The sequence below is a fragment of the Vulpes vulpes genome, chromosome 4 (assembly GCF_048418805.1).
Source record: "Vulpes vulpes isolate BD-2025 chromosome 4, VulVul3, whole genome shotgun sequence".
NCBI classification, from domain to species: Eukaryota; Metazoa; Chordata; class Mammalia; order Carnivora; family Canidae; genus Vulpes; species Vulpes vulpes.
Genome location: NC_132783.1, coordinates 82,014,975 through 82,041,973, shown reverse-complemented (window position 1 = coordinate 82,041,973; position 26,999 = coordinate 82,014,975). Strand labels below are relative to the sequence as shown.

The 26,999-nt window shown below is 52.6% G+C and overlaps 1 protein-coding gene across 1 annotated transcript in view; it reads right to left on the bottom strand.

The window, feature by feature from the left end:
- Positions 1–26,999, bottom strand: part of LOC140598427 (cadherin-23-like) — a 311,068-nt gene that overhangs the window by 82,834 nt on the left and 201,235 nt on the right. Inside the window, exons 10-11 of the mRNA XM_072754990.1 lie at positions 4,129–4,241; positions 2,026–2,214 (exon numbers count right to left, since the gene is read on the bottom strand). Coding sequence (XP_072611091.1) covers positions 2,026–2,214; positions 4,129–4,241 — 302 coding nt within the window. The remainder of the gene's footprint in view (positions 1–2,025; positions 2,215–4,128; positions 4,242–26,999) is intronic.

The following is a 26,999-nucleotide window of genomic DNA, read 5'->3' as shown; positions in this document are numbered from 1 at the left end:
GGGATCACCCTGCCCACTTGTGCTGGGTGAGTAATAAACCTTGGAGTGAGAAATAAACCTCTGTTTCAGGGTTAGTTTGTTACCGCAATTGAAACGGACACATTTTCACCCAGACAGCTTAGTGATGCTTAGAAAGGGTCAATGACTCACCCGAGGTCGCAGAGCTAGCAAACGGCAAGGCTGGACTTGAACACAGGCCCCGTCTGATTCTAGAGTTTGGGCCGTGAACCACAACACAAGCTGCCTCCCCTCTGGGTTGCCTCCAAAATCGAGCCCCAATTCCTTGGAATTGGGGCTCCCTATGCGGCCCAGCCCACCCTCCCACCAGCTCACCATGCCAACCCTGCATCAGTCACATGGCACAACCTGCTCCCTCCACCTGCTGGGCCTCTCTGTGGGCCACTGCCCAACCTACTAGTCCTCCTGGCTTCCTCCTGGCTACCTTTAACCATCTGATGTGTGTCCCAAGGCTCAGCCCTGGTCCCCCCTTTCACCATAGAGCTTTGGCTGGTCTTCCGGCCCCCTCCGGCCCCTTCCTTCCCCTTCCTCCCCCTTCCTCAGCTGAGCTCTGTAGCCCTTGCTGTCTATTGTCACTGTCCTTACGCAAGTATCAGTGTCTCTGTTCTCTTGGACATTCAGGAAAGCCTGAAACCAGAGATGAGACTTTCTCCTGAGGCTCTCACTTACACAGCAGCGTCTACAGGGGGTGCTGCGCCCCAGGGGGATAAAAGATGACCCACTGGGGTATGAGAAAATGTTGGAACTTGTTTTTATACCTGTTTATCTCCACCTTTTAAACCTTCTACATTTTTGTGTATGTTTTAAAAAGTACATACTACACTTTGTGTAAACACACTTGGTCCCATGGGCTATGCTTCCTCAAAGGACTAAATACAGCTCCTTTTAAACAGTAGGTGCTCAGTACATACTTTAGCTTTCTCAGGCAGATGGGTATGGGATGACTTAGCAGGAGACGGGGGCATGTGCACCCATACACATGTACACACAGGGGACTGACTTGCCCTCTGGTCCTCTGTCCTTGGCAGGGGGCAGGGGTGGGGGTGGGTTGGGGTGGACGGTGTCCAGGGAAGAGAAGCTGACAGGAGACCAGTTGGATCATGGGAGGAGGGGCTCCTGGGTAGGTGTGCTGGTGGTCTGTTGAGCAGCCAGAGAGGAGCAAGAGGAGTGAGTGGGAAGCCAGGCCTGGAGCAAGGCCAGTGTGGGAGCCTGGTATTGTGAGGTGTAATTGCAGAGAAGCCCCTCAGGCTGGAAAACCTAATGGAATTCCTGAGCAGAGTGGGCTGGGAGCAGCGGTAATAAATAGAAGTGCTATTAAGGATTGTGGCTGCTGACAGGTGGGGGAGAGACAGGGCACTGGCTGGGTGGGGAGGAGGCCGGCTGAGAGGGTCCCCGTCAGCACGGAAGCCTGTCCCATCCAGACCTGGTGGGGCACGGCCCCATCCCGGAGCCTCCTCCCTCCTGGCCTTCTGGAGCTCTCCTTCACTCGCTGCCCATGCCCCTTCCAGGTGGGCCCTGCAGGAGGCTGCAGGCTTCCAGGACCCCCGGAGTCTCCTTGTGGCTTGGGATCCCCTTGAAAGCACTTATGCTACTCACATGGAAAAGGAGGAGTCATTACTACACCCCAAACAGAAATAAGACTTTTTTTTCCAAAGTCCTATTTTATACAAGACCCTCCAACTTTTAAAATATCTAGTTTTTGGTGTATGTTTTATAATGTACATACTAGATTAATAGGATGAGCATATATTTCTAAATAAATTCCTAAATAAATCACTAAATGAAGAACTATACACTGGAAGTGTGTGCTCAAAGAGTTTTTGCAGGGGTGGGGGCTAGGCTGAGGATTAGAGACCGCTGATTTTTGCAAGGGAGGAGCAGCAGCAATGTTTCTTTCTATTTTATAGATGGGGACTTGGAAGCCTAGAGATACTTGGCATCTTTCCCAGGGTTGGACAGCCCAGAAAGGGCGGGTGTCTGGATACACCACACATTCCCGGGACTCACCTCATCCTTGTCCACCACCTGGATGAAGAGGGGTAGGGCAAAGCCCACCTGTGCTAGCTCGGTGATGGCCACACTGTATTCAGAGCTGTTGAACTCCGGGGCATTGTCATTGATGTCAATAACCAGGATGTTGAAGGTCGTGGTGACTGAGGCATCAGATGGAGTACGGTCATCATTCAGCTCTGTGCCCTGCAGGTAGAGGACAAAAACCCCAGAGATGAAGGCGGCCGTAATCATAATATCATCACTTTCCAAGGCTTTGTCAATGCTGGGTCCTGTGCTTTCTGTCAATTATCCCATGCCCTGACCACAATCCTGGGAAGAAGACTCTATCATCATCATCCCCATTTTACCCTTGAGGAAACAGGCTCTGAGAGGTTAAGTAACTTGTATAAGGACACATAGTCAGAGTGGGTGTCAAACTCAGGCAGCAGGATTCCAGGACCAAAGGGACGAGGTGGTGTGGTGATGACAAGACAGATTTAGGGGTTCCTCAAGGGGCAAAGGGAGACTCTTTATTCAGTTTGGCAGATGATAAAACTGAGGTCAAGAATTCTTGCGCTAGCAGGTAATTAAGACTTAATTTGGCATCTGCTATGGCATCATGATGGTCTGGGTCGGACTCAGGGAAAAATGGGCTCAAATCCTTGGGTGCCCAGTCTCTGCACCAGAACCCCCTCCTCCCCCCCGCAAATACCCATTCCCAGTTCCCACTCAATCTTCTGAATCTGAGTCTCTGGGCGGGAAGCCCAGGACTAGCTATCTTTTACCAGTTCCCCAGGAGATTTGGATTCACAGCCAAGTTTGTGAACTCCCCCTCACATTTTATATAAAGATGAAAAAATGAGCTCAGGGTCCCATAGTAAGCTGGTGGCGCCACTGGGGCCAGGACACAGCTCTCTCCAACTGGAACTGTGCGCCTTACAGGAAACGTGCAGAGAGGAGGGGAGGCAGAGAGGGGCCTGTGGCTTGGTGGCTTGATGCAACATGGGAAAGTGGTGGTGTTGGCCCCCCTACCCCAACCATGTGTGCACCCTGGGTGGTGACAGAGGAGCCAGCTGGCCAAGGAGGGCTAATCAACCTGTCGCTCTGTATCCCTCCCAAGGTCAAGGAAAACAATCAAGGGCCAGGCTGGGCTCCTCTGTCCTCCTCAGGATGGAAGCTCCTATCTCAGCCCTTGTGTCCTCCCCCACCTCAGTCCATGGGGCTGGGGAGGAACCCTATGGCACAGGCAAAGTCCATACCTTAAATGGGTTTCCCAGGGAATGCCTCCACAAATCATAGATTTTAATTAAAAGCGGCCATGGGACACCTGGGTGGCTCAGTGGTTGAGCATCTGCCTTTGGCCCAGGGCGTGATCCTCGAGTCCCAGGATCGAGCCCAGCATCGGGCTCCTTGCAGGGAGCCTGCTTCTCCCTCTGCCTGTGTCTTTGCCTCTCTCTCTGTGTGTCTCATGAATAAATAAATAAAATCTAAAAAAACAAAAAAAACAAAACAAAAAAAAACCAAACCCCAATCCTCTCTTTTCCAACTACAAATCTGTGAGGCCAGGTTTTCTTCAATCAGCACAACATACCACAAGGGACAGTGCAGAAGCAGATACAAGGATCTAGAAGTCTTCTATTAAGATAGTCATTAGGGGGCGACAGGGGCCAGAGGCTGTGGCTCTACCACACCTCCAGGGTAAGGACCCTAGCGGTTCCCACCTCCCCCCACTACGTGCTGCTCCCCCACCCCCTGCTTCTTAACCAGAGAATAGCCCCGGGGAGGCCATCAGAGTTAGAACTGGGACAAACCCCAGAAATGGGGTCAACATGAGAATCTGAGGTGGCTACTATGGAGAACTAGGAATCATGGGTAATTGTCAGGACCACCGATGAGCACCTACTGTGTGCTCTCTGGTTCCTAAAATGGGGATGAAAGTCCTAATCCTGTGTGATTGTTGATCATGGCTGTGGGGTGCCAGCACAGCCCCTGACCTGGCCTATGCTGGGAGGTGTGGTGCACCGCCCTGCTGGAGCTTCAGGGGGGCTCTGCTGGAGGCTGGTACCGCGGTGGGGGCCCCTGCACACAGGAGGCCCGTGCCCACCGCCTGGCTCTCACCTTCACCGTCAGGATGAAGCCGTGGCTGTACAGGGGGTTCTCTCGGTCCAGTAGGCCGTTCAAGGTCAGCGCCCCACTGATGTAGTCCAGAGCGAAGATGCTGTTGGTATTCCCTGCAAGAGAGAGTAACATTCCAGGTACGCCTGGGGCCCAGGGCAGGTGGACGTGGGCTGTGGTCAGGGCTCCTCTCTGCACATTAAGGACGAAGCATTAACCCCATGGACGCTGGCCCCAGGAGTAATGGGAAGTGTTCTGGAAGATGCGGCCCAGGCAGTAGCAGCAATGATTCACAGTGAGGACATTCTGCTTTTCGGTCTTCTTCTGTCTCTCGGAAGGAGTCAAGGAGAAAGTCTCAGTTTGGTGCTAGTGTGCCTATAGCACCTAACACTTGCTTGTCTTCCTTTGTAACAGAGAGAGAGAGAGAGAGGGAGAGAGAGAGCAGGCTTCAGGCCTGGAGGCTTCTAAAGGGAACAGTACGCAGCTAGGACTTGGTAACTGCTATGGTCCGAACACTTGCTTCCCCCCAGAATTCATACGGTGACGCCCAAAGCCACACAAGGGCATTAGGAAGTGGGCCCTTTGGAAGGTGCCTCGGTCCTGCAAGTGGAACCCTCGTGGATGGAAGGGATCCCATGCACCCTGTGCTATGTGATGACACAGTGAGGAATCACCACCTATGAACCAGGGTGGTGACCACGCTGACACTCGGATCTTGGATTTCCCGGGCTCTGGAATTACAAGAAATAAATTTCTTTGTTTATGAGCCACACAGCCTGTGGTGTTCTGTTATAGCAGCCCAAGTGGACTAAAGCAGAAACCTAGTTTTGTTTGCGTTGTGTTTATTTTTATAGTCATTTTCTATCCTATTCCATTCTATCCTAATTTTCTACTGAGCAGTGATACAATTTCCCTTTACGTTAAATGTAAGTTAAAAACCCAATTCAATCTTAAGAATAAGCATTTATTTTATTAAAACTTGAAGCATATATTTAAAGTACTGGCAAAAACCCTACTCGAGATACACTGGCTCGGATGGAGACCTCTGTGTCCACCCTCGCTCCCCTACCAACTCCATTTTATGCCCCCCTACAGGCGCCCTGTGTCCCCACAGCGGCTTTCCCAGGTTCCCCAAATCTCCATGTGCACTCCTTCCTCCCTCCTCTTCTCTCTGTGAACACCTTCCTCTCTTGGCCTTACCTGCCATCTTCCCACCCAGTGCCCCTCCTTCTCCTCCTCCTCTCCCTCCTCCTCCTCCTCCTCCTCCTCCTCCTCCTCCTCCTCCTCCTCCTCCAGGAAGGCAGTCCTACTTCTCTGGCTGACCCTCCATGCTCACAGGCGGTAGCCACTGTTCTGTTTGCTCTCTCACTGCTCCCTATGTGTTCATGTGATCTTCCCGTCCACCCTGAAGATGGGGGGCAGGTGGTGCCCACAAAGTAAGTGCTCACTAAGTACTGCCTGAGCTGGGCCCTGGACGATGGGCAGCACTGGGGAAAGGATGGATGGATGGATGCTGATCCCACAAGTAGGAACTGACACACACAGGTAGAAGCTACTGTATCCCCTGGCTCACCCCCCACCCCGACCCGGGCTCTAAAGGGATCTGTGCACCATTAGGGGGTCCCATCATCTCTTGGATCAACTAGGGAAAGCACAAAGCGGGGACAATTTCCCTTCTGACTTTAGACTTTGGGAGGGGCTATTCTCCACCAACTCTCTGCTGGCCGGCAAGGCATCCACGTCCACTCGGTCGGTAGCTAGAGGCTGTCCCTCCCCTGTCCTCCTCTCGGGCTACAAGGGTTGGCTGAGGCGGAGGAGGGACAGCTGATGACTGCAGAGCCCGTTCAGGTCTCACGTCAGGCTCAGACTGTGGGCTTTGGGGACTGTGACGTGGGGCCTGGCCAGGGAGTGGACGTCACCCCAGCCTCCCCCTTTGCCTGGAGCTTCCTCCCACGGCCATAGAGAGACCTGGACACCTTCCTGCTGAGTGGGTGTAGTGGGGGAGGACAGGGCTGCAAGGAGGGCATGGACACGCATGAAGGTAAGGAAGTGTCTTTTTCTTTAGCCAGGAATTCTGCTGCTGGGGAAACAGGAGGATGGATGCTTTCATCTGTTTGTCATTAGCTAATCCATTTGACAGTCACTGAGCTCCTGTGATATGTGGGGGACAGAGTCTAGCAGGGGATGTAGCCCTCACCCAGGTATTCACATCACAGGGTGATCAGGGTTGTGGGGGTGAAGCATGGTCATCGCAGGGCCCTTTGGGGGGTGGGTCCTCTGAGTCCCTAAATGCTGAGCTGAAGGGCTGCCCTGAGGCAACATCTCCTCCGAGCCTCCTGCCGCCTATCGCCCCCTGCCAGCGTGGGCCACACCTCCCCAGCCCCCAGGGCTAGCATCCCATCATTCTGAATTTCCATATAAATTTATTCTTCCCAATAAAGGAACCTATCAAATGTTTAACTAAATGTGATTCAATTTTTATCTTTGCAAGATTTTTCCTATAAATCATTCACAAACCAGAAGCCCCTTGTTGAATGATGTGCTTTGGTTTTTGGCTTGAAAAATGGGGTTATCAACTCTGGAACACGCAGCTGGGCCTCCCCACTTAGCACCTCTGCCCCGATCATGACCATACGGCCCATCCCCAGCTTGAAGTTTGCCTCCAGCTCATAAAATATCCTCTTCCCTGACCCAAGCATTTTTCTCCAGCAAACCTGCAGGCAAATACCCTCCAACTGATACACAAACCCAGGGACCCTCCTCCAACACACAGATACACACACACACTTTTTCCCCATATCTACCTCCTGCCAAGTATGAATCAGCAACTCCCAGGACCAGCAGCCAGAAAGGGTTACACCCAGGGAGCTGACGGGACCACCTGAGTGAGCCATTGGCTCTGATGGCCTCCTGTCACCATGGCAATAGCAGTACTCCTGGGATGCTGGTTCAGGCACAGGCAGGAGACGGAGCCCTGAGCCCCAAGCAGGGATGGCCAAGGGCAGGGCTCATTCAAAGACAGATTGATTAGATCACTCATTCCTTTGAGTTCATATTGAGCACCTTACTGTGGGTAAGGCGTTAGAGAATCAGTAGAGAAAAGCAGGCAAGGTTCATCCCTTCAGTCTTGCAGTGAAGATCAACATTAATGACATAATTACGCTATTGAACATGTAAGCAAGCACTTGCTGAGCTAAGTCCTCCCCAGGAAAGCAGCATGGCGTAAAGAGGTAGTTAGGATTATGCCCTCAGGAGGCCGACTGTATGGGTTCAGATAGCTCTGCTTGTTGCTGGCTGGGTGAGCTTGGTCAAGTTATTAACGTATCTGGATGATCTCAGTTTCCTAGTCTGTAAATTGGGCACAACAATGGTACCCACCCCAGACTGTTGTTGGGAGGATGAAATGAGTGAATACAGTGCCTGGCACACAGGAAGTTCTCAACACAGGTTGGCCATCCGGTGTATCTGTGCTACCACCGTGGACCACCTGCTCTATTCCCACCCCCGTCCCCACATGCCTGTGTCTAGAGCTGTTCGCCCAATAGGAGCATTGAGCCAGCCCTGTCCTCTTGCTAGGAGTGCCTCAAAACCAAAAGCCCGTGTGTATAAGTCGTTAGCTCTAAGGCCAAGGCCATCTCAGCAGGGTTCTGGCCTCAGGGTGGGTCACCGTCTCTTGGCTCCTCTCTCTTAACTCCCCTTCCCCAGGGGGATGTGGCCTTGGCAGCCACACAAACAAGTTTCTCTGCTCCCCTGGAAGCTGATACCACCCTGTCAACCCTCTGGTCTCCCAGACATTCTTTATCCAAGTCCCACAGGGACCAGGGGCCAAGAGAGGCTTACCTGGGACGCCTTTCACCTGTTCAGCCCCCATTGCTGAGCAGAAGAGCAGCTGCTTCCCCTGGGCCTGACAGGTGCTGTCCCAGGTGCGTGTGGATATACCTGGGAGGGGAGGGGTTCTGGGGTGGAGTGGGACCGCACCTCGGTGCCCTCAGGGTTCTGGGAGCTGGTGACTTAATGCGTTCACAAAAGAGAAGCAGGTTCATTATTGCCCTGCTGGTTCTCCTGGGGGCAGCCACCTCTTCTAGGAGCTCCAGGCACCCAGACTTCTTCAGATTCCCAGAGGAAAGGCTGGGGGGATGTGAATCGAGTCTGCAAAAGCATGAAAGACTTCCAAGGGGGAGTCCCAGCCTTCTTTCCCTTATTAAAAACAGTAACTAGTGCTCGTTGAGAATTTCCATGGGCCAGGCACCAAGTGAAGCCATTTGTGCCACCATATTATTTACTCTTCACCATAACTTAGTGAGAACATAGCCCACGTCACATATGAGGAAGCAGGTTCAGAGATGACAAATAAGTTGTCCAAGGTCACACAGCTACTAAGTGGCTGGCTTACATCTCTCTTTCTTGCTCCACAGGCATTGGCTCTACACACATTTACACCCATTATGCACTTGGCCCCATGCTAAGCAGATGCAGAGATACAAGAAATCATCATCCTACATAAAATGGAGTGGTGACAAAGTTGTTTTCTTTTTCCCTCTGGAGGGGGTCCTAGGTAAAAACACCATACATTCTGGGCAGATTTAGTAGCACAATGTCCATGTGGCAATGTCCTCCGGGTGGTGGCGAGGAGGGCCCACCCTGGGGGTTGGTGGGAAGGCAGGGCTGCAGGCAGGACACACAGAGGCACTGGCAAGGCTACCTCTGGGGCAGGCCTATGGCTCCAGTGAGGATGAGCAGGAGAATTTAGGGAGACAGGCAGTAGCCTGAGATGCAGGGGGACATTGTATGTGCCAGGTGCCCGGAGGCAGGAGAGAAGGGAGTTCCAAGAGGGTTAGTAGGGTCAAGCAGCCGAGAGACAGAGAAGAGAGAGAGAGAGAGAGAAAGAGAGAAAGAGAGAGAGGCAGCTCAGGAGAAGGAAGATGGGGTTGGATCTTCAGATGTCCCCAGAGGTCAGACAGTAAGACACTGAGGGCCAGTGGGGCACAGGCCCCGGGGACATGAGCAGGTGCAGAGCGTGGGGAGCAAAACCCAGGGAGGGAGGCCGAGTGGCCACTAGAGGGCACAGCAGAGTCAAGCAAAGGGCTTCTGTGCCTCAGAGCCGGTCCAGGCAGAGGGGAGGCAGTGAGTGGGGGAAGGTGGATGGAGGGAAGGTCAGCCCTGGGGGGGGGGGCGGCGGGGGCTCACCCTCCCCCCTCCCCCCTCTGAGGCCGCCAGCCTCTCCCCCTCCCCCGGCGCCCCTCTCCCTGGCTCCCGCCAAATCCCATCACTCGCACATCTTGTCCCCTTGTTATCTCGCCCGCAGCATCTTGACCCAGGGCGAGCCAGGTCTAGGGGGAAGGCAGTTAGCGAGTGGCTGATGGGGCACGTGGGAACACAGGCATGACTTTCAATTGCTTTGTCTGCTCCGCTGGGCTAACGGCGACCTGTCCTGCTGCCCTCTGAGTTCAAGAAAAACCAACGGCTTCCACCCTGGTCCTCCCGGTTCTTAAGATCCACCCCGAGTGTCACAGGCCCCAGGAAGCCAGTCCTGGGGGCTGCAGCGTCTCACACTCCTCTGAGCCCCTGCGCTGGGCTGGCACCCTCAGAACTGCCCTGAGCTGTGGGGGCTCCCCTGGTTCTTGCAGCAAGATCCAGGATGGCCTGCAGGAGGAGCGCCAGGGGCTCACAATTGGGTCCCTAGTGGCACTCAGAAAGACGCCTGAGCTGCGATTAGGAAGGGTCACAGGGTCAAGGAGCACACATGAGGCAGGGGCTTGCTCCACCAAGGCCAGTCTTATGGGGAGCTCACGACTGGGTGGGGCTTCGAGGCCCACACACTCATCCACTCCAATGCCAGTCCCTGAATGCAGGATGGAGGCTACCTGGGGGTTACCTGTGGGATGCCGATCCCTCACCTGGCCTCTGACTTGGTCACCCCGCCTGTCTCAGGCCCTGGGTCAGGGACCCTTCCGAGGGAAGACAGCAGAACTGGGGTTTGCACCCCCTTCTCTCCGGGGGTCTCTGCCTGGAGCCTGTTACATCAACACCCAAGTGAAGACTGCCTACCGTGCATAAACTGGCAGGATGAAAAAAGACCTAGGTGCCGGCAACAGATCTGCCACTTACCAGCTGCGAGACCTCCCGCAAACTGCTAATTCCTTTAAGCCAAATTCCTCATCTGTAACGTGTAGATAACAGCTCCCACCTCACCAGGCTGGGGGAGGCTCAGGCGTGATCACGGCAATAAAGCACCTGTCGTAGTGCCTGGCACACAGTAGGTGCGCCTTTGGTTCCTGTCCCTTCTTTCTGGGCTCTGCAGCTTCCTGAACGGAGGACCCAGGGTGAGCTGTGAGCGGGTCTCCCTAGGCCAGCCGATGTGATTGCATCTGGTACCATGCAGCGTTTTGTGTATCTTTTTCGATTTTCAACCCCCGCTCCCCTGCCATGAGATAGATTCTATTATCCCCATTTTACAGATAAGGGACCTGAAACACAGAGTGCTTAAAAATCACTGGCACTCGGTCATTTAGGGGTGGAACAAAGAGTTCAACTCAGCTCTCACGACGCTAAAGAGTTCATGCCTGGACCCCAACCCCCACCCCCCGGCCCCGGGGTTTTTCCTTCCTCTCACGAGAGCCAGCGGTAGCCCACGAGACAGCCGTATGTGTGCGGCTTCAGCCCCCTGGACCCACGGGGCAGGCTGGCCTGCAGGCCCACCCCTGTCCCGTCTGACTGTATTGCTGCATAATAAAAACTGGGCGTCAGCCTGGGATGTGGGCTTTGGGCAAGATGTCTTATGAATTAAAAATTGTCACTTAGCTGCCTGCTGACAAAAGGGGCCTGCGTCCTGGGTGCACCTGGGCTGGGCTGCATTCACCAGCTCTGCGATCAACATATGGCAACCAGTGGTGTGGGTTACCCGGACTCTCAACCAGGGGAGGGGACACGGGTGGAGAGCTCGCTGCCCCTCCGAAGGACCCTTAGAGAGGGGGGGTGGGGAGTGATTAGGCTTAACCCCTCTCCAAAGCTTCTCCTGAAGCCCCTGGGACCCTCTCCCTGTAGATGTCTACAGGCACATCATCTGCATTCAGGCCTCAGCTCCAGTGTCACCTGCACAGAGGAGCCGTCCCTAATCCCCTCACTGCCCCACACCCCTTCACTCTCCACTCTGTTAGCCTGTTTTATTTCCTTCAAAGGACTTCTACTTTCTGAACCTCTCCTGTCACCCGTTTGCTTATTGTCCATCTCCCCTCACGGCAACATGAGCCCCGGGAGAGTAAGGATTGGTTTTCCCCAAATGACCAGCTGATGCACAGTAGGTGCTCAACAAATGTTTGAATGAACAGATGGACTGATGCAGGGATCTTGGGGGGCCATTCTGAGGGTAGTGTAAAAGGCAGGGCAGCACGCTGCTGGCGTGACTTGTAATGTCACACATCCCAGAGACCGTGAAGCTCCGGGGCTCTGAGCAGGGATCAGCTAATTAGCCATTCCAACCCGGGTGATCGCTTCGCTCCTGATGCGCCCAAAGCGGTATGTCCCCCGGAGCTGAGCGCATCTCAGTTAATTACGGTCACTACCGTCCAGTCAGGAGAAGACAACCCTGAGTCCCGCAGGTAGGTGCGAACGGCAGTCTGCTTGCCACGCAGACATTTCACGGAACGATGGTTTTCATCAAGCTCCCTTAAACCAACAAATGATGACCTCTCCTAATAGGACCACAAACTGGACTCTGATTAATTTGCTAATAACTGGCTCCAACGTGTGACACATTAACCCGAGTAGCCAAGGATAGTAAAACTGATTACGTCAGGGCTGCCGAGGGTCGAACAATGGCTCGCTCACCCTCGGCAGTGCATGGCTCCCTGCACGACAGGTGGCCCCAGGCTGGCGGCCTCCGGTGCTTTGAGGACACTTTAACGGGGGATCTGCAGAACACCACCAGGGGTAATAGCTGGGATCAGAAGCTCCCCTATTTCCTGAAAAACCTTTGCTCTTCAACCCCACGTGCCCACATGTGCAGCTATCAGGATGTTCACCACGGCGCTGCTTAATAAAGAAAATTAGGAAGAACCTAAGTGTCCAACAACAGGGATTAGTTAAATGAGGGCCTATATGAAATTCGGCCAGCTGCTAAAAGTAATGCTGCAGAAGAGAAGTTTGTGACTTGGAAAGATGGATATTTAAGACGTGTTTGTTTCTCTTTTTTTTCAAGATTTTACTTATTCATTTGTGAGAGAGAGCACATGCATTGGTGCACAAATAGAGGGAAGGAAAAAAAAAAACAAAACAAACGGAGGGAAGGGGCACAGAGAGAGGGAGAAGCAGACTCCCTGATGAGCAGGGAGCCCAATGCCAGGCTCGATTCCAAGACCTCAGGATCCCGACCTGAGCCAAAGGCAGATGCTTAACAGACTGAGCCACCCAGGTGCCCCATGTTTGTTTCTTAAAAAGGAGACACCAAATAGCATAGTTCCCTAAAATGCTTCCTATTGTTGCTTAAAAATATATGCATAGAGAAAGGAATGAAATGCGTACAGCATGTTAACAAAGATTATCGTTAAGTGGTGAGGCTAGAGCAGGGTTTCTCAATCTCAGTAGCGTGACACTAAGTTGGGAATTTGTTGTGCTGGGGGCTGCTCTCCGCACTGTGGGATATGTAGCAGCATCCCTGGTCTCGAGGATACCAGTAACATCCTGTCCCCCAGTCGTGACAACCAAAATGTCTTCAGATGTCCCCGGAAAGGCGAGGGAATGGGTATGGGTGGCAAAATCACTCCTGGCTGAGAACCACTGCTCTAGAATCATTTCAACTTTTCCTTTTGACTTAACTTGAATTACATGCATTAAAAAAAAAAAAAAAGTTAATGCAAGTTCCTTTAAAGAATAATCCCCAAACTTCTAGACAGAGATGATGGTTGTTCAACACTGTGAACATTCTTAATGCCCCTGAATTGTACACTTTAAGATGGTGAATTTTACCTTACATATATTTAAGCATGTGCAAAAAATTACCAAGGTTTGATGACGTGCGCCTGTGTGTTCTACGTTGGTGTCAGACGTGGGCTGACTTGTAAAGGGATCTGCTTTAATGAGCGATGCTTCCTCTACCTGCATTACGAGTGTTCTGGCCACAATTTGCTGAAGTTAAACTCCCTGAGGACGGGCCTCTCCTGGCTTGGCCCCTGCTGCGTCTGCCATAGTGAGGAAAGGAATTTGCTCACAGAGGATTCTGCAAGGTTCCAGAGAGCCTGAGCAGTGCAAAGATGAAGCCTCTGCTCCCAGGGGTGTCTACTCTAGATGAGAAAAATGGGATCTGTGCCCAAAAGATGCCTCGCCATGGTGGGGGGGGGGGTGCTGGTGTGGGAGGGGCTCCTTCCACTGGGCTTTGGAGGGCAGATTTGGGTAGCTTCCCACTGGGGGTCTAGCAAGAGCAGAGGGGGAGGGCGGAGTAATCCTTTCACAGCAGGGGAGCCAGCTGGAGGAGCAGTGGTGTCGGGAGCCTTGAATGCCAGGTAAGCAGTTTGCCCTTCTGTTCTACAGGGAGTCCCTGGAGGCAGGGAGGCCTGTTGGTGATGAAGGCATGGTTTGCGTGATGGTAGCGACAAAAGGAGCAGTGACAAGGACCATCTACTGCAGGCCCGTCGTGTGTCAGGCCAGGTTCTAAGCACTTTGCACGAATCTATCCATTATGCTTCATGGCAACTCCACGGACAGGGCGTCATCATTTTCATCATTCCCATTATTATGTCATTCCCATTTTCCAAGTGAGAAAACCAAGGCGCAGAGAGAGAGAGGGAGACTATGCGATTTGCTTGAGGTCACACCACTGGTAAGTGGTGGAGGCAGGGCTCAAGGCCAGGCTGGCTGACTCCAGAGCCTGTGAGGCTTAGTGCGCATGCCAGGCAGCCCCCAAGAGATGTGTGTGAGCTCACTGGACTCTCAGAATGCCCTGGGAGGCCAGCACTGCTACCCCAATGATCAGATTAGGAAGCTGAGGCTCAGTCAGGGAAATGCCACCTTCAAAGATACATGGCAACCTCATGACTATACTGGGATTAGAACCTTGGTCATTCGGGTCTCAAATGTCCCTCACGGCTGCTGTGGTCTCTCCTGTGTGGGTCTGGAGACTGGTCGGCGGCGAGCAAGGTGAGGAGAGGGAGAGCAGGTGTGGCGATCCCCCAGGAACCCACCTGCTCGCTTGCCCTGAGCCCAGCTGCCTCTGGGGCCTGCGGCAGATGAGCCCAGAACACCCATTCTGCAACTGAGGCCCCTCCTCTGGCCCAGGTTGGGTGCCAAGGTGTGCCGGGTCGCTCGGCTGTGTTCCCCAGAGGGCCGCCTGTTTTGCCCGCTGCTGGGCCCGGCCCACATAACTCACCCGAGGCTTGGCACTCAAGAGGGCGTCAGGGCTCTGGGAGATTTACGGGCTCCGATAAAGCCATCTCAGTCCTCGCATAAGAAGCCTGTGATATTTGATGATCTGAAAGGCCTTGTCCCGGAGCGGGAGTGCGAGGGGGAAGGAGGAGGGGAGACACTTAAGAAAACAAAGAGGACAAGTGATCAGATGCCCAAGGAGATGGAAGTGGGAGGGGGTGTGTGTGCACTGTCTGTCATCCTGTGGGCCCTCACCCCCTCTTCTGGCATCTCTGTGCTGACCCAGCAGGGCGACATGGCAAAGACAGGTGCAGGGAAGGGGCTGCCCAGGGAGTGGGGGCCCCAGAGACCACCCACCACGCTACTGAGCCTCTAGGTGCCAAGCACAGGTCGGAGACATGGGTAGTGCCCGCAGGTGCTCCCCATCCAATGGCAAAGACTGGTCGCCTGGAGGACAAAGCCTATGTGAAAGAGCTGGCTGGGGACTCGACATGAAGTCAGGAGATTGGATTCATGTTTGTGGGCCTCTCTGAGCCTCAGTTTCCTTATTGTGGGTGAGAATACCTGTCCATTCAGATAGGAGTCAAGGCTGATGATCCAAGTGTCCAGGGGGAGGTGGAACTAAGCAGTGCCTGGAGTTGGCTGACATTAGGCAGAGAGGACTGTGGGAAGGGGGCAGGGTGGGGTGCCAGGCCAGCTGTAGGAGCACACCCAAGTTTGCAGAATGAGGCGGCCTGGCGTCCCTGGACCTTCCCTTCCAATCCTGTTTCCCAGGGTCAAACCTTGTCCTTTAAGTGTCCCTTGTTCCATTCCCTGTCTTGCCATCACCATGATCACGTGGGAGGAACTCCGGCGTCAGAGAGCCCAGAGCTGGAATCCCAGCTCCGCTATTTCCAGCTGTGTGACTTTGGGCAAATGACTTCGCCCCTCTGAGCCTCAACTTCCTCACCTGCCAGGCAGCGACGGTACTAGAATTTGCCTCCTGGGGTTGCTGGGAGGATTTACAGAGCCCACAAGAAGTGCTCCCACAGCCACCGAGTCCTCCCATCTCCCCTGCCACTTCCCCTCCGTGGCCACTGATCCCGACAGTCCCACAGCTGCCCCTCCTCCGGCCCCAAGTACTGCAAGTTCTGGAGTAGATGACTTTCAAATCTGGGAAGGAGAGCCCATCACACACACCTTGAGCTGGGTAATTTATGAATCAAATTGTGCTCCGTCAGGGCTCCGCGGCCCAGAAATAGATGTGGTCGGACGAGGTTCAGGGAGCCAGCCTCAGACACAGTTATCTTCATAGAAACTGGCCACCAGCGGGCAGAACCGGCCTGGATGACTGACCTTGAGGGGCTCCCTGGGGAGGGTGCTGTGAAGCCCTCCTCGGCCTGACCCCTGCCCCAAGTCCCAAAGAGAGGACAGCGATCTGCATGCCACTCAGGAGGAGAGCTGGTGACCAAGTTACTTAACCAAGTTACTTAACCTCTCTGGGCCTCAGGGTCCTCCCTTGTTTCAAAAAGCCTGGCTTTCCTTTGGCAGGGGTTTCTCACATGTCTTTGTTTTGGTAGAAAATCCTTTCATCAGGGAAAATCTTGCACAGATCCCCAGTATATAAAACAGTCCAGAACAGAGCTAGCTGTCCTGGCTGAGGTTGATGATGGGAGGAGGGGACAGCGTCCAGCATATTCTGCACCCACAGAGGGGCCCCAGGGGACGGGCTGGGGGCTTGAGGCCTCAGGGAACTTAGAAGTCCCCATTGACTCTTTCAGTTTTAAGATTCTAGGACTGTCTACGAGCGCACATCCAAGGATGTACGAGGCCTGACGTTATGCCATCCAGGTCATCCTCGGACCAGGAAACGCTGACCAGACAGGTGAAGTTCTTGAGATTCAGAGGATTAACGTCTTCATCCGGATCTGATCTTTTTGAAAAGGGTAGAGGTTGGAGTGCCTAAGACCACGCCTCTCCAGCTGTGCAACTATGGGCAAGTTAACTGCCCTCTCTGGGGTTTCCTGGGCTGTAAAAGGGGGAAGGATAATACTTATCTCATAGGGCTGATGTGAATGCAAAAGCTGGCAATGCATCTTCAGTTCAGCACAGTGTCCAGCACAAAGTAAGTGCTTAATAAATATTAGCTGTTGCTATAGATTCTTTCGGAGAAGGAAGGACTCTTGGCACTCGGTACATTTATGCTGCTTAATCCTCATAGGAGCCCCACTGATGAGTAAACTGATGTGAGAGGCTAATTTGTCCCGAGTCATGCGGTTGGTAAGTGGTTGAACTAAAATCTAAACCCGCAGCTTTTAATGCCAAGGCCTGTGTTCTTTTTTTCCTGCTCCTCCCTACAAACACTGCTTCTAGAAGGCCCCACCAGGAAAGCCCCAGTCTGTGCCAGGCATAGTTTCCCAATGTCGGAGGGTTTTCCGGCATCTGGTCAGTGACTCAGAGTGTAACATCAAAGCAGATACTTCTGGTCAGGGCAAGACTGGAGTTACCAACTACCAATTTAGTTAAGTACAAAACCCACCCGACAATGTGGAAAGCATAAAAAAAATTATCTTGTGTTCTACTGAAAATGGGTCAGAAATCAGAAATCATTATGTTCACAAGAAAAGATGGCAAATTTGTCCTATGGGGGTAGGAGCCCCCTAATCTGAAAACAAGAGGGTCAGGTTTTCCCAAAGATTAGCTTTGGGAACTCCTGCATGGGATAGAGAAGAGGCTAACTTTTAAAAAGTTCTGTGGTCCAGATAATTCTGGAAACACTGAGAAGGTATCTATCTTCACCACGAGACTTGTCAGAGCCTTTAATGTGCTAATGTGCATTGTGACCCAGCAGGATGACCACCCTGTGAATACAGTGTCTCTCCAACTTATTTGGCCACAGAACCCTTTCGCCCAGAGCTCTCTTGAGAGGGGGTGTGGGGAACCCACCGAGGAAAGTGATGGTGAAAAACCAGCTGCTCCCACAGTTACCCTCCAGTGGGGTCTCGGAGCACACAAGTTAGATGTGTCCAGAGTCAGAGATGGAAAATGGAAGAGTGCTGAAAATCCCATCAGGTTTGAACTTCATCTCCCCTGGGGATCGGAGGGTTGGGGATGGAGAGGAACGTGGCCAGCATCACATGGCAGGTTAGAGGCAGAGCTGGGTCTACTGGGTCATCCTCAAGCCGGTTCAACTCTGGGTGCCCGACTGGATCATAATCAGATGTGGGTTCTGGGCCAGCGGTGGCTCCCCTGGCAGCTTTGGGGACCATGTTTTTTAAAAAGAAATGTTTCTCACTGTGGACAATTTCAAACATAAGTAAACGTAGAGATAGGAGCACAGTGAAGCCCTATATACCCATCACCTTGAGTCAACCATCATCAACATTTTGTCGATCATTTTAAAAACTGTCCTCCCCCCTGCAGCATCTTTCAGAGTCATTATAGCAAATCTCAGTTCATCCTTAAATGCTGTGTACATCTCTGAAAAGGACTTTGAAGTGCACTGAGCCTGCCTTTGTCGCACTAAGCAAAATAAATGATTCCTGATGTCACTTGAGACGTAGCCCCTCTTCCAGCAGGGACCCTGCTTTTGAAGCCACATTAAGATTAGAGGCTTTAACCCTTTCTACTCAGTCGTCAGGGAGCAAGCCTCTGAGATCATCAAAAATGAAAGAAAAGGTGCTGCCCACATGGTAAAGTTTCATTTCCCAACCAAGAACAAGAAGAAGAGCAAAAAAAGATCAGAAGCAAACAGGGCAAGACGACAACCAGCGTCGCCTGGGTGGTGAACCCATGGGGGTGTGTTGTATCAGGTTCTGTGCTTCTAAATATGTGCTATTGCACATTTGCCAGTGAGCCTGGCCCTGCTGCCCTGACGAAGACTGGGGTCCTGGATAGGGTTTGGGTGGGGGGAGAGGCAAGGGGTGGCCATTTCATCCTGGCAGCCCAGCCTCCAGAAAGCCCTCATCCTCCCAGCTCAAATGTCAGTCCTAGATGTCACATTGTGTCCCCAGGTCCTGGCCCAGCGCCCCACACCGAGAGTGGGTGTTCAGAATGCTTGATGAGCGAGCCCGGCCAGACAGGGAGGGGTGTCCCGAGATGTTCCTTGGCTCACACAGGCAGGAACTTCTGCTGAGCAAGCGGGAAATGGGAGAAAGAAAGACGTCCTTGCCTTTTTGGCCAAGGAGGAGGGTCAGCAACCAAAGTCTCCGGAAGGACTCTGACCACACTTCTGAAAAGGAGAGCCACAGGTCAGAGTTCAGGGTCCTTCTCACGGGGCCAGCCTTGGGATATGTGGCCAGGGTCCTCTCAATTACAAGGCCTGATCTGGGCTACAGACCCCCCCCCCTCCCTACTCTCTTGGCAGGAGGGCAGTTTCTCTAGGAAGCTCCCCAGCACTGCTGAGGGGATGGGCACCCCCTGGCAACCTCCTCCAAGCTCTGTGGAGAGACACTTCTGAAGGGGTGGGAGGAGCACAGAATCTTGCTGGAGACAGATGATATCTTCTGGGGATGTTTGCAGGCCTGAGACTCAGCGCCCCTGGAAAAGAGGAAGTTCTTTGTCTGTGGGGGAGGCTCCTGGCACTGCCCCGGCACCAAACAGAGCCTCAGAGCCCGAACGCCATCTCCGTCAAAGCCAGAAAGGAGGGCAGTCTTTGCTCTTCAGCTCCCCAACCTCTGCCCAGATGTCCAGCCCAGCCTGCAGCTCCCCCCATGGAAGATGACGCGTGGCTTTAATTATCGAGTGCCCGGTACGAGCCTCAGGAAGGAGCCAGCCCCACCAGGCTCGGCTCCTGTTGACAAGGGGCTGCCAAGCTGGCGAGTACCGTCCTGCGGGCTGCCACACTGTCCCCCACTCTCTGGGCGGTGACCAGGCTCTCCCTTCACTTCTGGGGTGCCTGCAGTCTGGCACCCCTGCTCTCGAGGGCGGGGTGGGGTGAAGCAGGAGTGCAGATGAGGCAGCGTGTGCAGAAGGACCAGCTCTGAGCCTGGCCCAGGAGAGAGCTCTGTCTTGAGTCATGGGAGAGACGCAGAGGGATGAGCTGGGGCAGGAGAGAGCAGGCCGGGCCAGTGCAGGGCTCTGAACGACGAGTGCGTTCTCTGAAGGACAGGGGTGGCTGCCATGGAGGCTGGGGGTGGTTACGAAGAGTTGTGGGTGGCTGGACTGACAAGGGACGGAGTCCAGGATGGTTGGCACGAGTGCTCCAGATTCTCTCTCACCTGGTCACCTCCGCAGCCTTCCAGCAGGCTCCTTGCTTCTCCTCTTGCTCCCTCTCCAGCCCATGCTCCACCTTTCTCTGATCTTGTCAAGGCCTGACTAAGGCCTTTAAGCTCAAGTTACTCCATTGCAATGTTTCCCCAGTGCACATGGCATAAGGTTGCCACTCCTCATCCTGGTCTGCAAGACCCCAAGTGCTCCATCCCACTCCAGCTTCTCTGAGTTTCCTGTAGCCAGCCACTCCTCTATTCCCCACCTGCCCTACCCTCAACCAACCTCTCTTTCTGGGTTCTTGTTTCTTAGACACCCCCAGCTCATTCTTGCCTCAGGGCCTTTGCATATGCTGTGTCTCCTGCCTGGAACTTTTTTCCCCCATAGCTCTGCATGGCCGCCACCTCCACAGTCACTCAGGCCTCTCTCAAATGTCACCATACCCAGGAGGCCTTTCCCAACCACCCAGCCAAGTCGCCCCCAGCTCAGTCATTTTCCCGTCTGCCTCCAATCCACCAGTGTTTTATTTTCTCCCAAGTACCTGTCAACTCTTTAAAATTATCTCATGCAGTCATCTGTCAGTTTACTTTCTATTTCCCTCACTAAACTGTAAGTTCCATGAGGTCAACAGCTTTATCTGTCTCGTTCATGGTTATATCCCCAGACGCTGGCACGGGAGAGGTACCTGATAAATATTTATAAGTAATCCACTTAGCTCAACCTCTGTGTTATAAAAAGGGACAAGCTCCCCAAACTGCTCAGCGAACTAGAGGCAGAGCCAACAGACCAGAAGCTACTACCACGACCTCCAGGACCACATCCCCCTTCCTTGCCCTCTCTTCCTCTCTTTGAGGGGTGGGTGAGCTGTCAAGCCCGGCTTGACATAAAAGCCCTCTCAGGAAGCAGGCTCCAAGGAGTCCCATGGGGGGGCTCTCCCCTGAGCCTCCACCGGTGATGGACTCGGCATCCTGTACCCGAGGCAGCTTCCAGGCAGAGCAGGGGAGTGGTAACCGCGGGGGAGAGCTGGTGCCGAGCAGCTGATGGAGCTGGCCTGGGAAACAGGGAAACTCGCTTTTCCCATCTGCGACTTGGAAAGGTTGGACGACTTGGAAAGGTTGCATGGGATGCTACCTGGGTCCCTGTGGCCTGTGGCTGGTGAGCCCCATGCAACTGCACCCCCAGTGTTGGGAGTAAGATGCCGATGGGCAAGGGGACAGGAGGCCAGAGAGCTGTGCCTGCTGCTCCCCTCCCTGCCTGACCCCAGAACCATCACGGGTTCTCAGGCTGGGTTATCAATCTCCCTGGGCCTGGAGAACTCCCTGAAATGAAATTCCTATTGGCGTAGGGCCTGTGATATAACAAGTCACTTGCTTTGCTTGGGAAATGAAAGATGGTTAAGGCAGAGTTCCTGGGACAGAGGCGATCTCCATAAATCTGCCAGAGCATTCCGGGGATTACTTTGTGGGATTAATTATCTGTCCTTCAAACAAAGACCTGACCTCAGCGGCCTGAATGTCCCCAGCCTTGCAGGGGAGGGAGCACCGGGTGGCCTGGAGGCGGGCCCAGGTCGGGCAGCACATGCGGGCACTGTTAAGGCACCAGGTCGGCACTTCACTGGTCCTGTAAGACCCTACACAGCTCCCTTGGGCCCAGCACATCCAGTCGGCCTCACTTCCAGCACCTTCTGCAGTGTGGCCCTTCTTGGCCTCTCTGATAACCAGGCCTCCCGGGACGACCCTACCTACTCGTGCTTCTATTGCCCAGACTTGGGGCAGAGGCTTCTGGTGTGGATGAAAAAGTTATGCGGGCAGTGGACAGGATAAAAACTGGAGCGGGAGCCAGTTCAGTATCAACCACTTGACCAGCCATTCGACCTTGAGTTTCTTGAACTCTCTGAGTCTCAGTTTACTCACCTGTGAAAAGGGAACAGTGTGGGTAGGGTCTGTACATGATGGCGTTGTCATGTGGACAAGCACGTGGACTTCGGACTCACCTAGACCTGCCACTTCTTGACTTGGATGGCCCTACGTGTTACATAAACCTGCCTTTCTTTTTCTTTCTTTCTTTCGTTCTTTCTTTCTTTCTTTCTTTCTTTCTTTTTCTTTTCTTCCTTTCTTTCTTCTTTCTTTCTTTTCTTTCTTCTTCTTAAAGATTATTTGACAGAGAGAGAGCACATAAGCAGGGAGAGAGGGGCAGAGGGAGAGAGAGAAGCTCCCTGCTCAACAGGGAGCCTGTTGTGGGGCTCTAGCCCAGGACACTGAGATCATGACCTGAGCTGAGGGCAGATGCTTAATTGACTGAGCCACCCAGGAGGCACCCTATGTTACATAACCTTTCTGATCCTGTTTTCTCATCTGTGAAATGGGGACAGCAGTAGTGCTTTTTGCAAGCTGAAGATGCAGCCTCTGTAGAGGGTCCTGCATGCCATCTTTGTGGGTGGGTGGGGGACTCCACTGGTGCCTTAATTACAGCTACAGGACAAGAAGCTTCCCATTTTCCACTGTCACTCTAGGCCAGTCCCTTCTCCCTGCTGAACTCACATTGTGTATAAATCTTCCACTGTCCCTGAGTGGAGCCAAGCAGAAGGCACGACTCTTGGAGCCAGGAAAACTCAGTGCTAATCACAGGAGGGCTGGCCAGAGCTGCTCCAAGTCAGCCAAGCCCCAATTAGCTGTTCTGAGTCACAAGGGCCACAGAGGAAAGGCGGCTGGTATGGTGTTTGGTTCCCTGGAGAAACAGGAAGGGGAGTAAATTTCACAGTAGAAACGTGGGTGTTAGATGGTCCCCTCTGAGCAGAGGTGGCCGGGGAGTGATGCAGATCCTGGACATGGGATGAGGTCCTGGATATGGGATGTGGGTGGCTTGGTGCCAGCCGCTGGCCATGCCAAACGTGACCTAGGCAAACTCGGGCAGGCCACCCTGGGTGAGCCTCCATGTTCTCAGAGGTGAAGCGGAAAGGCCATTCCTCCCTTGCAGTGTCATCCTGAGGATGCACAACTTACGTGGATCCCTGGCAGCTGGCCCACTTGAGGCCCTCAGGAAAGCAGGGCTTCTTTCTGGGTTCTCAGGGCAACGTGGTTGGGGCCCAAGCAGGCCTCAGCTTCAGTGGCTCACAACCAGGGCGCCTGATGGACGTGTGTGCATTCCAGGGGATTCCATGATGGAGAGGGAGAGAATGAGGCAAAGAAGGCAGAGCCTCGTTAAACTCCTGAGCCCAGCAGGTGGTCCTAGCCCAGAGGTGACAGGTCAGAGAGAACATGGAAGCTGAGCTGGTCAGACAGCAGGAGCATCTAATGAGAAATGGAATGGAGCTGACCACCCTGCTTCCATCAACCAGACCATGCAAGCTGGGGAGTCAGGGAGGCTTCTGGAGGCTATGAGTGGGAAAGTAAGGCTTAAAGAAGGGAAGGACATAGACAGATGGATAATGGAGTGACGGGCAGACTTTGTAGGTAGATAGGCTGCTGCAGGCTCCTCTCCGCTCATCTTTTTCTGTTTGTTAAAGGTTTTATCTTTATTTTTTGAGAGAGAGAGAGAGAGGGGAGAGGTGGGGGGAGGGGCAGAGGGAGAGCAAGAATCTCAAACAGGCTCCACGCCCAGCACGGAGCCCAACATGGGGATCAATCTCACAACTATTACATCATGACCCGAGCTGAAGTCAAGAGTCAGGCGCTTAGTTGACTGAGCCACCCAGGTGCCACTCCTCTCCACTCTTCTTGACTGTCCTTTATTCGAGAACATGCAGTTGGAAGCAGTCACTTCCCCTAAATGAGGTCAATGAACTTGGGAATAATAGTAATTTACTGAGCATTTACTATATGCCAGGTATTGAGCTAAGCACTGCCCCCTCTGAAGCAGGTGTTTTAACCTCAATTTACAGAAGTGATTCACAGAGGTCCCACAGGCTGTTGCACTCGGGGCCAGGATTTGACCTCAGACCAATCTGATCTGCTACCTTAGCACACTAATGCCAGAGCCATTTCTCAGTGAGCATCGAGGCGGTCATTTTATCCTGTGGGTGGCCATCCCATCACTCCAAGTTGGGTCAAGGTAGGGACAGTGTCCGTACCTCCATACTCTGGAGGATGGCCAGCAGCTAGGGTGGGTGCTCTGAATTCTGCAGAAGCAGGATGAGAAAGAAATAGCAGGACACACAGTAGGTTGGGACTGAGATAAAAGGGTGGAGCCAGACCCAACATCCCTCTGAATCCCTCCTAGCTTTCTCAACGTCAGACGTGATCTCCAGAATTGGAAACCAAAGTGCCTCAGTCCAACCCTGGCTCCGACACCGACAAACTGAGTGCCCTTGGGCTAGTTCCTCAACCTCCCTGAGCTCTGTTTCCTCATCTGTGTTGTAGGGACAACGACAGCACCTTCTTCACTGGGGTGCTGCCGTGAAGACAAGTGAGCCAACACACGTAAGCTGCTTAAAGCAGGGCATGTGGCGATGACCCAATAAATGCTAATAAATGTCACCACTGTTGCGTTTTCCTCTTAAGCCCTCATTTGGTCATCTCCTTCTCCCAAAGAAGTGCCAATTCCAGCATTTTGCTGAAGTTGCCAATATGCACATGCACGCAGTATCGTTAAATATCTACTGTTGCTATTGGCTTGTTTTACTGACATACATGGTATCATGCTATTCCTTTCTATTCTTTCATGACTTAAAACTAGGCTTTCAAGATTTATCTCTTTTGCTTTCTGTACATCTATTAAGTTGAATCATACAAAACTGCTGACATCCCACCATTTCTGACCTACAAGAACAGTGACTTCCCGTGATTTAACCTCCGAGTTTGTGGCTTCTAAGTGATATAGAGTATTCTCCAGTTTAGGGGTTGGCAAACCTTTTCTGGAAAAGGCCATAGTAAATATTTTAGACCTTGCAGGTCAAGAAGCAAAATTGAGGACATTGTGTTGGTACCCATTTAATGAGAGAAAATAAATTTCCACAAAATTTTTGAGGAAATTCAAAACAATAACTAAACACATTTTTTTTTGTAATATCGGTCTCCTACTAAGAAGAATGGAACTTTGGGGGGAGGAGATAATATTTCACTTAAGTGCAGTTCAAAGGTAGGATTTACTACCATCAAACCACCTGCAAAATGACTCTTTTGAACCTGTTCTCAGGTCTGAGATCACACAAAAGCAGTCAGCGGGGGAAGCGGGCCCATGTGCCCATATGGGGGATGTGTGTGACCAGGTTGGTCACGGTAGTTGCCACTTGCATTGCCCTGGTCTGTGCTCAGCTTCAGCACGTTGACCCTATGTTCCCCTCGTTGGCAGGCTTTCCCATCCTGGTGAATACACTTTGCCTATTTTTCCATTGAATTTTCCAACTTTTCCCTACTGATTTGCAGGGATTCCTTGTGCAGTCTATATAGTCCCTTGTTGATTTTAATTGTTGTAGAAATCTTCACCTCACATGTCATCTGTTGTTAGCTTTGTCCATATATTCTGACTGAATTGGAAATCTTTTGATGTAGATCCATCTTTCACTGCCAGCATGTGCTCTTTGGGTGCTAAGTCCTTTCCAAGCACAAGGTCATGAAGATATACCCCCACATTTCCTTTTACGAGCTTTGTATTTTACTGTTCACGTTGACATCTTTAATCCATCTGAAGTCTACCTTGGCATACAGTATATGGTGGAGAACTTGCTTTATTTTTCTCTACAGAGTGAGCTAGTTTTCCCAACACCTGCTACTAAACAAGTCATCTCTTCCCCACTGATTTGTGGCACCACCTTTACCATATATCAAGTTCCCATGTTTATATGTGGTCTAGTCCTAAGAGCTGCATTCTGTCCTATTGGCCTATCTGTCTGTCATTTAAAACGTACTAGAGGGATTAGGGCCCACCCACTCATAGCCCTGTTGTCCTCTTCTGCGCTGGCTGTCTTGGGTGACACCAACCCGGGCTGCCAGCTCCCTACGGCTTGTGGATACTGCTTGGGATGATGAGCTGGCCAATCTGACCCCCCTCTAGGAACTCTGGAATTAGAAAACTAGAATATGAAGATGGTTGACAGCTGAGACAGAAGCCAGAAGGACAATCCAGGGGCAGCCGTGATGGAGAGGGGGCAGTATGGCCATCACGGATGAGATCACGAGGGGGTCAGTGTGGTAGAGAGAGATGAGTGGGGCAAAAGACCGGAGTGGGGCAAAGATGGTGTGGTAGGCTGAATAATGGCCCTCAAAGACAGCCAGCTCCTGATCCTTGAAACCTCTGAATGTTACTTCACATGGTGTACGTGATTCAGTGAAGCATCATGGGAGGGGCAGATTATCCTCTGGGCTTTACATGTCACCACAGGGGTCCTTGAAGAGGGAGGCAGAGGGAGATTAGACTGCAGGAAAGGAGAAGGCAACATGGCCAGGGGGAAAGAGGTTGGGTGGTGCATCCACGTGCCGATGAAGGAACACTGAGAGCCACCAGCAGTTGGAGGCAGCAAGAAGTGGATCCTCCCTGGGCTCCCCAGAAGGAACCAGTCCTGCTGACGCTTTGATTTTAGCCCCATAAGATTGATTTTAGACTTCTGGCCTCCAGAGCCATTAGAAAATAAATTTCTGTTGCTACAAGCCACAGTTTGTAGTGGTTTGTTACCACAGCCATGGGACACTGTAAGAAAGGAGATCATGCTTAAGCTTGCTGTCCCAGTTCCTCCTTCCAGAAGGCCTTACTCTCAGGATGGCTGCTCTGGGTTCCCACAGGAACCAGCTTCCTAAGTGCTCTCAGATTCTTGGAACCACAGATGCCCCAAAAGGAACACTCCACACTCCTTCACTTGACCCTTAAGACCCTTCAAATCATCTTTCCTCTTCTGCAGCCCAGCTGGTCCGTCTGTTGCCTTGTAGACACTTCATGAATAGTCCCCTCCCTCTAAGCCGTGGCTCCAGTCAGCTCCTCCTGCCCAGGATGCCCTCCTTCCCATTTCCCCCACCCACCCTCCCATCCCAGTGATAGCACCTTATGGGTGCTAGTGCCCCCCCCCCCCATTTCCAAGGTGGCTTCCTTGCGTGGTCCTATCCAACAGAGCGCTGGTATGTCCTGACTTCTTGCCTGGTGCCAGGTGGTGTTCTGAGCACTTGCGTGTTATCAGTGGGATTCTCTGAGCCTCCACTGTCCCGTCCCTTCAATTCTATAGCTGAGGAAAGGGCCAGTTCAGGTCTACTGCCCATGAGGACCCCTTATTTTCAGCCTTTTGGATGCTCCCCTCCCAATTATTGCCCTATCTGCATGTAACTTGTATTATTGTTTACTATTTTCTTTAATCTGGCTAAATTTTTTCATCAACAACTCATTCTAAAAGAATCCACTTAAGAGCT